Source organism: Mesitornis unicolor, unplaced genomic scaffold, assembly GCF_000695765.1.
Source record: "Mesitornis unicolor isolate BGI_N332 unplaced genomic scaffold, ASM69576v1 scaffold37065, whole genome shotgun sequence".
Taxonomy (NCBI): Eukaryota; Metazoa; Chordata; class Aves; order Mesitornithiformes; family Mesitornithidae; genus Mesitornis; species Mesitornis unicolor.
The window spans coordinates 1-8,257 of record NW_010186829.1 but is presented as its reverse complement, the minus strand read 5'-3'; the positions used below and the strand labels follow the sequence as shown (position 1 = coordinate 8,257).

The window sequence follows — 8,257 nt, the reverse complement described above, 5'->3', positions numbered from 1 at the left end:
CGCCTCTCCGCTTCCCTGCGCCGCGCCGGACACTGCAAACCGCCCCGGCTCCGCGGGCGTTCACGGGCACCGGGGGATGTGGCCGTGGGGGACGTTTTAGTGACACCCGCGACACTGCCCAGAACTTTGTGCTGTGCTTTTATTTCAGTTTTCTTACTGAAAACTCAGCCAAGAAAACGGTAATGAGACTATCGAACAGGATCCAGTGTGTTTCCACCACACAAAGGTATCTATTATGAACTGTAACGTCCAAGTGATCCGGCCAAAGTTTAATTGAAATTAGGGCAAGTAAAATCCTGCTGCTGATTCTACACGCAGACCCTATTTTAAAACTTATCGCAGAATCATTTGGTTGGAAAAGACCTTTAAGATCATTGAGTCCAACCGTGGTCCTTCTTAATGGGCAACCCTCTTCTCCAAACCCTTCAGCATCAGCAATCCAGGATAACATGTCCGGGTTGCCTTGAGTTATGCCATTTTTATTAATCCTGGGGCAACCAAAACTTAACACCGAAATGAAATCCCCAGGGCAAGTTCTCATGGGGGCAGAGGAAGGTTTGCACCAGTGAGGAGCTGCTCAGCAACTTTGCCCCAACTTCCACCCTTCTCAAGCCCTGAGCAGCGCAGAGGACACAGAGTGAAGAGGAGGAGGAGGAGGAGGAGGAGGAGGAGGAAGGCGGTGGTACCTGTGTCCGAGCTCGTGGGCCACGGTGAAGGCCAGGGGCAGCCCCGTGTCCTCGTTGATGTTGCAGCTCCTGTGGGGCTGGCACATCCCCGCCACGTGGGACAGGCCCAGGGTCTCGCAGGGTCTGTTCATGGCGGCGCAGATGTCCTTCCTGGGGTGACACAGACATTGGGGACACAGACACAGACACGGGGGGGGGGTGAGAGCGGCGGGGGGCCCCGCAGCGGCGGGACCCAACGCGAGACGCGGGAAGGGGCACGGGACGCGTCCCAGCCCATGGGGGAAGACACCACCCAAACAGGAGTAGGGATGGAGACATCCAACGTGGAAAGATTTACAACCTTTCCTTTCCCCTTTCCCCTCCTGGTATCCCTGGCTTATTATTAAGCCTGATTAATGGGAGCTGCTAGCCAGCCTGGCTATGGTGATTGCACTGTATAAATAAAGCTGATGCTGGGAATAATTAAGCAGTTACGACATTGCTTGGGGAAGCACATCCCGGGTGTGCATGGTCCGGGGTAGAGGAGCTCCAGCCACCCAAGAAGAACAACTCCATTGAAGTACGTGGCCCTAAGTGCCTTATTTCTGCTACAAAGCAAACTTCCTACAGAAGATAAAACTGTTGTGGGCCGTGAATCATCACACAAACCACCACGGCACCGCCAGCAGCCAAGTCACGGCAGCCTGGAACCATCAAACTGCGTTTTTACTGCAAGGTACGTAAACTTGGCCAGAGGCACGAATTCCTGCGAGCTTCATGGGAGGTCAGGGCCCTCCTCAGAGGCTCCGCTCCAAGCCCAGCAGCAGCCTCTGAGGGAAAAGGCAGCGCTAATCCCTGTGTACATCTCCCGGGAGGTGCAGCCGTGCTGGGGCTTGGCAAAAGGGCCACGGTGAAAACCTGGTTGGGAAACATTCGACTGCGATTCAACTGGGAGCCGTCTGCAGGTTTAAACCTGGGGTCTGAGACCAGATCCAGCCACCAGGACTAGGTTATTGTCAAATTTTGCTCACATATCGTATCTGGAGGGAGAACTCAACTTCTCCCACCGAGATGCTCCTCTGGTTGCCCCTCTGTCCCCATGCCTGTGGCTGGCCAAGGAGTTTCTAGCTGCTGGCATAACATCTATAGCACCAAATGAGCAACTTGCTAATTATTCACATTACCTCGTGAGCAGGACCGCGACGTCGTGGTGCAGGGGATGGGAATCGCCTTTAACGTTGATGCTCTTCTGCCATTTGCAAAAGCTTCTCAAGGTGTTGTCTGCATGGTGGGAGATTTTCAGGTCCTCCTGCCAACGTAATTAAAAGCCTGCTGTCACATCACTGCCCGATCTGTTTGGGTTTAGGGTGATCTCAGACACATCAGAGTGAAATTGGGAGTAACTTCCACCCAGATGGGGTTGATCCATGTTTACAGGCTGTGGGCTGGGTGGGAATACAGTGCTTTCCTGCTTGCTTTTCATCTGTGATTCAACCAAAACATCAAATCATCCCATACCAGGGGATGAGAGAGACTGCGGGAAAATATCCCAGGCTGGCGAGCCCATCTGAGTGGTGTCAGGCTCCCCGAGAGCCACTGCTGCAGTTGGGAACACAACCAACCCACGGTCCACAGCCCCCCATACCAGCTACAACAGATATGTTATTATATTATATTGTATTGTATTATATTATATTATGTATTGTATTATATTGTATTACACTGTATTACATGGTATTATATTGTATCATATTGTATCGTATCGTATCATATGATATTCATTATATTATTCACCATATATATGTATTTATTATATACATATAAGAATCATACTCTGCAGCTCACGGTCCACAGTCCTCCATACCAGCCACAATAGATATGATATGATATGATATATGATATGATATGATATATGATGTGTGCTATGATATGATATGGTATGATATGATATGATCATATTATATATGATATAATAAGACATATTCACCACATATATATATTTATTATATACATATAAGAACCAGACTCCACAGCTCCTCCGACCATGCCATCCACCTGATGCTACCAGGGCTGCAGCCCATGCAGAAGACAAGGAAGCGAGGCACGGGTGTCTGTGTTAATCTTACTCCAGTTCATCAAAACAGCCCAGGAGAGAGCTCGCAGGCTTTCAAAGTCACCTCCCAGCACATCCCAGCCCGGGAGGACGAGCCACCGCGTTTCCTTTTTACCTCCTCGTCCTCCAGCAGAATGAGCCGCACGATGGCGATGTTGATGGGGTTCCCGATGCTGGCGTGGTGGAACAGCCCCGCCACCTGCAACACGCAAAAAATCGAGGAAATAAAGCCCAAAAGCAGGACCCTGCCCTGCCACACGGCTGTAATTACATCTGCTGGGGATATGGGCTGGAGGGGAAGCACTGGAGGCTTCTGACAACGTCTCGGGGAATGCCCCAAAATAAAAGACCAGACCACACCTGGACTGAAGTGTTCAGAGTGCGATGACTTCATTTAAAATTGATGTAATCGGTGTAGCACATTGACACCCAACCTGAAGTGTCCAGGGGACACCTCTGCTTTCACTCCTAATAGATGCATTTAGCATCCCAAAGGAGCTGATGCTCTCCGGGTGCCTTCAGACACCCAGGGGTGCTACCTGAGGTCCTCTGCCCCATCCCACCCTCATTTCTGGCCACCAACCAGAGCCCTCTTCTGAGACGTAAATGGGTGCCACCAGAGCAGCAGGAGAGGCAGCAAAGCCAACTCAAGCTGACTCAGTTGCTTGTTTTATGGCACCAGCAAACCTCAGGTTCCCACCGGAGACCACCACAACCTGGTGCTCCTGCCCTTCACTGGAGGTTTCCTTATCACACAGAGGGCAGCAGGTGGCCCTCGTGCAGGTTTTGGGATGGTTTCAGCTTTGGTTACATCCCCACTCCACCATTGCCTGCCTGGGAGAACCATGGTGGTGGTGGCACAACCCTGGGCAGCACCACCACCTCCATCCCCTGGAGCATCTCTGCCCTTGGGGAACCTCCTTGGGAGGCCACGTTATCCATCCTCAAGTTGGGACTGAGAAGGACACAGCCCTGGAGCCCATGAGAAGGCAAAACAGCCGCAGATTGAGCTGCTCCCACCATCCTGACACCAACCAAACGATGCAGAAAAGCCAACGCGCGGGTGGGAAGAGCCTCTCTGGTTTGCTGAGGTCCCACCAGGGATATTGGCCATCCCAGCGGCCATCCCAGTGGCCTCCATGTCTCCCAGCCACGTCCTGGGGCCCAGGACTCACCATGTTCATGACGGTCAGCACGTACTTCTCGATGTTCTCGCTGCCGTGGTACTCGATCATCTTGGTGTCGGCCACCACCAGCGTCTCCACCCACTTCTCCTTGCTGATGGAGCGCTGCTTGATCCTTCTCCTCCTGCGCCGCTTCTGCTCCCACCTCTCCCTCCGCTTCTCAGACCGCTCCAGGCTTTCCTCAGACTCTGAGGGATTAAAGGGGGGGAAAAAAAGACTATTTTTTCTGTAAAATATCTGCAATTTTGGTAAAGTATCATCAAGGTTTTTGTTTGTTTTCGTTCAGGGAAATAACCTTTTGGTGTCGAGCAGGAGGATCTCCACTTAGACCCATAATCTATGTGTATTTTCTGTGCTGTATGCTCCAAAAATCACTGGGGGGTGAAGGCTCTGACCTCAGTCTGTTGCAGCATTACCATATAACAGACAGAAAAATAATAAATAAAGCATTCCAGGTGATTTCTTTGACTGGAACAGGGTTTGCAATACTCTACAAGGAACCCAGAGCCCTTGGGGTTTCTACTGACACATGAATTTATAGGCAACCCTGCAGAGATGCTCGAGCCCGTACCACTGAGAAACCACCCCGGCGCCTCAGCGTTCCTGATGATCACCACAAATCCGAACTGCGCAGGGAGGGGCAGTTCCCCAACACTTCTCTTGAGCCAAATCCTGATGATTATCGGTGTCTTGGGAAAGATGGAGACGTCGCAGAACCACACAGACCCCACGGAGACCAAACCCTGTTCCCTCCACGGGGGAAACAAGGGGATGCCAATGGGGCTGGAAGGGTGGTGGAGCGGAGCTGGGAAGCCTCCACTCCCACCTCCAGCCGGGAATTCTCATGTGGAGCCTTTTCCCGTGACGCTGCTGTGGGATCAAGGTCAGGGCCAGCCCCAAGCCGGGTGAGGGCTTTACAAACCCCAGCCCACGCTGCGGGAGTCGCTTTCATGAGCGGTGTCTGAGGGCTCAGCCTTGCTCTGCGAACAATGGACTTTTACACTGCGCGGACTATCCCGAACGCTTGCTGTGAAGGAGCTGTTTTATCCCCCAGCCCGAAAAATCCCAACTATCTGGATAATGTGACCAACTGCTAACACTGCTGGGACGGTTCAACGGCTGCGGCGTCCTTGGAGCGCGGTTCCCCTGCGTCCCCTGCAGGGAGGTGGGTGCAGGGGCTCTGGGGGGGGGAGTCCCATGGCATTTTCCCTGTGAGACCCCCCTCAAACGCTCACCCAGGCTGCGCTGTGTATTGACAGATGCTAAATCACACCCAGCAGCACAACACCGTCTTTTGCAAAGAGAAGCGGCGATTTGTCAGCCCCAAATGAAAGCCTTGCAGGAACTGAGATCCTTTCCAGGGCAAACACATCCACATCGCATCCCCTTTGCCATCCCAGATCCCTGTGTTACACCAGGGCTGAGCTACACCCAGTGAAATGCATTTAACAATGAACAGACTGCAAAGTCTAGAAGAAGCCATTACCACAGATTCAATAACTATTTAGATTAACAGAAGAATGCCTGAAGAGAGCCTGATTATAGCAAAAAACCCCAGCTTCTGAAAGCAGAGAGCTCTAGGACATACGCCAAGCAAACAAACATATGCAAAACTGCCCGAAAGATGCAGCTTTGGTGATGTGACAAGAAGTAAAAAACCCCGGGAGCTGCCGGGGATGCCCCAAATTCCTCATTACTGGAAATCCTGGGTTTGGAAGTTTGTCCAACCCATCCGCTCCAGCTGGAGCAGAAGGAACCGGCGTCCCCTCCCTGCCCAGAGCAGAGACTCCCAGGGCAGCGACCGGGTTTTGCTCCGTGAGTCCAATGCCCCAGCAGGTCAGAAACAAACATTCGCAAGGAAATGAAAGCAAACGCTCAGCCTCCCCATCGTGGGACGCTCACAGCAGGGCCGGGAGGAACAGACGAGAGCGAGAGGCCCGAGGTGTGGCAGGCAGCGAGCCGCCTATGTGAGAAATGTAAGCAAATACGGCAGAATTGGCAGGAGAAAGAACAACAACGGGTGTCATTGATGGATGCTGGGAGCTTAGCACAGGAGCTGAGCGTTGGGGTTTCAGAGTCTGCGGAGGCAACGCAGGGGGCTGAGCCTGGGACCTGCTCCCTTTTTGTCTTTCCACCATGGTTTCACACACATCCCGGGACGCGGCTGCTCCTGCTCATTGTAAAACCATGAGGGAAGGGGCCGTACCTCGCACGCCGCAGGTTTCCCGTGGAGCTGGCGGCCCCCGGCCGTGCTCTGCCCCATGCTCGGGTGCCTGGCGCTTGTAGATCCTATGGGGCTGCGCTGCGCCGTCCTCCCGAAAGCTGGCGGACACGGGCTCGATGAAATAGTCCTCGTCCATCAGCTGGAACACGCCTTTCTGCAGCAGGAGGCAAAATTGTCACCGTGAAGCCATCCACACCTGGCACAGACCCACACCAAAGGACCTGGGAATGGGAGAGGGTTGTGAAATTGTCCAGGGAGAAATGGGTCTTCTCTAAATAAATGGTTTGAGTGGATATTTTGAGGTCTCGACTCCCAGACAAAGCAAAACAAGCCAGCACGGAGCCATCATTGAAGTACAAAGCTAAAGAGAAGCCAAAGAAGCTCCATGCAGCAACAGGAGGATGAGTTATTGGGGTGTAATGACCTGGCTCTGCTGTAACACATCCCTATGGGCTCCCCCAGCTCCCAAGGTCTTTGTGAGCTCCCAAATTTTTTCTGCTGTTTAAAACCCACTACTAATCCCTGGCATCTGCATGACACTGCTCATCTGTAACACGATTCACAAACCTTAATGACGGGGTTCACCAAACACCACCATGAACCGGGTGTTTCCAGGTGATGCCCTATGCAAATGACAAATTACTGAACGAGTAACGTTTGGTTTACTTTTCCTCTCCTGTCTGTGGTTAATTCATTAGGAGAAATTGAACTCTAACCAGAATATACTGCAAATGACCTGCATATCTCTGCTGATAGGGAATGGCTGAAGCACTCTCAGGAGACCTCCCCACACCCCACCGCCCCCTGGGACCTCTGCAGACCCCAAGAGGTTTGAAAGCCCAGGGGAGCTGGTCCCCTGTGCCAGGTATCCAGGATGTGGATAAGGACATTTACACTGAACTCCTGAATTCGCCTTGCCAAGCACCGACACAGCAGCATGATTTGGGAAAATCACCTCACCCTTCACCAAAACTCTCACCCCCACAGGTCACTATCACCATTTGCAGTGGAAAAAGGCAGCCGAGGGGTTCACAACAGACAACATTTTTCACTATATACGAGCTGTGTTGGCATAAATCCCTCCAGGTTTCACACACCTCACAGTGCTGCATGGGATTGAGTCTGCACCGGGAGGCAGAGGCGAGACGAGAATCGCTCTCTTTGGGAATTCGGACACAAACAAGTAAACACGGCCCCAGCGCTCCCAAACCACTGGGATCCGTGGGAAATTTACTGTCAGCGCATCCTCGGCCGCATCAAACCCACGCCATGAGCTCCTGCGAGAGCTTTGCTACCGCTTCGAGCGGAAAAAAGGGATTTCACAGAGTTTCTGCTCTTTCCCCCTTGATTCACGAGCCCCACACTTACCAAACCGTCGCAGGTGCTGAGCGCGGCCAGGCCCCCCTCCAGCGCCCGGCTCCGCACCTCCCCGATCATGTGGCAGGAGTTGTGCGCGTGGGAGCGGATCTTGGCGCTCGCGATGCCCCCGAAACGCCGCTCACTGACGAACCCCGGCGCCAGGAGGTGGTGGTTGAGGCTCAGGTTGAATTTCAGGGGGTGCCCCTGGTAATGCAGTTCGTAAAAGGCGAGAGATTTGCTCCTGGAGGAAGGGGACCTCCGGCGAAGCGCTCGGTGGGACAAATCGTAGGACAGGAACGATCCGCGCTCGTCAACCTTGATGGGATGGACGATGTCGCTGCTGGGGTACGGCAGAGCCGGCTCTGGGGAGAAAGGGGTGCGGTGGTCAGTTTGGGGTTCGCCACCTCTCTTCTCCTACCCCTTGAGTGGATGCTCAGGGTCAGGGACCCAAATACCAGTTGGATCTGGTAACTGGTTTCCTGCTGTTCAATTACAGCTGCCGGGAGAAAAAGACAAAACAAAACCCAAAGAGACAGAACAAAAAACCCCCAAAACTCCGAATCCCAGTTTTGAAACGGAGTTTGGAGCCGCCTCGGGTGACAAAGCATCGTCCGGGCTCCGAGCGCCCTGGATCTTCCCCGGCCGGGTGCACAGCGCGGCGGCCCGAGAGAGCCAAGGGGGAACCGGAGGGGAACCAGGGAGCAACCGGGGT

At 53.3% G+C, this 8,257-nt stretch overlaps 1 protein-coding gene across 1 annotated transcript in view; it reads right to left on the bottom strand.

Moving 5' to 3' along the window:
• LOC104541253 (A disintegrin and metalloproteinase with thrombospondin motifs 7-like) overlaps window positions 1-8,041 on the bottom strand; it is a gene marked incomplete at both ends in the record, with an annotated part of 12,438 nt that extends 4,397 nt beyond the window's left edge. Inside the window, 7 exons of the mRNA XM_010185257.1 lie at window positions 687-836; window positions 1,850-1,974; window positions 2,894-2,977; window positions 3,954-4,121; window positions 6,149-6,340; window positions 7,555-7,907; window positions 7,964-8,041. Coding sequence (XP_010183559.1) covers window positions 687-836; window positions 1,850-1,974; window positions 2,894-2,977; window positions 3,954-4,121; window positions 6,149-6,340; window positions 7,555-7,907; window positions 7,964-8,041 — 1,150 coding nt within the window. The remainder of the gene's footprint in view (window positions 1-686; window positions 837-1,849; window positions 1,975-2,893; window positions 2,978-3,953; window positions 4,122-6,148; window positions 6,341-7,554; window positions 7,908-7,963) is intronic.
• Between the last annotated feature and the right edge of the window lie 216 nt (window positions 8,042-8,257).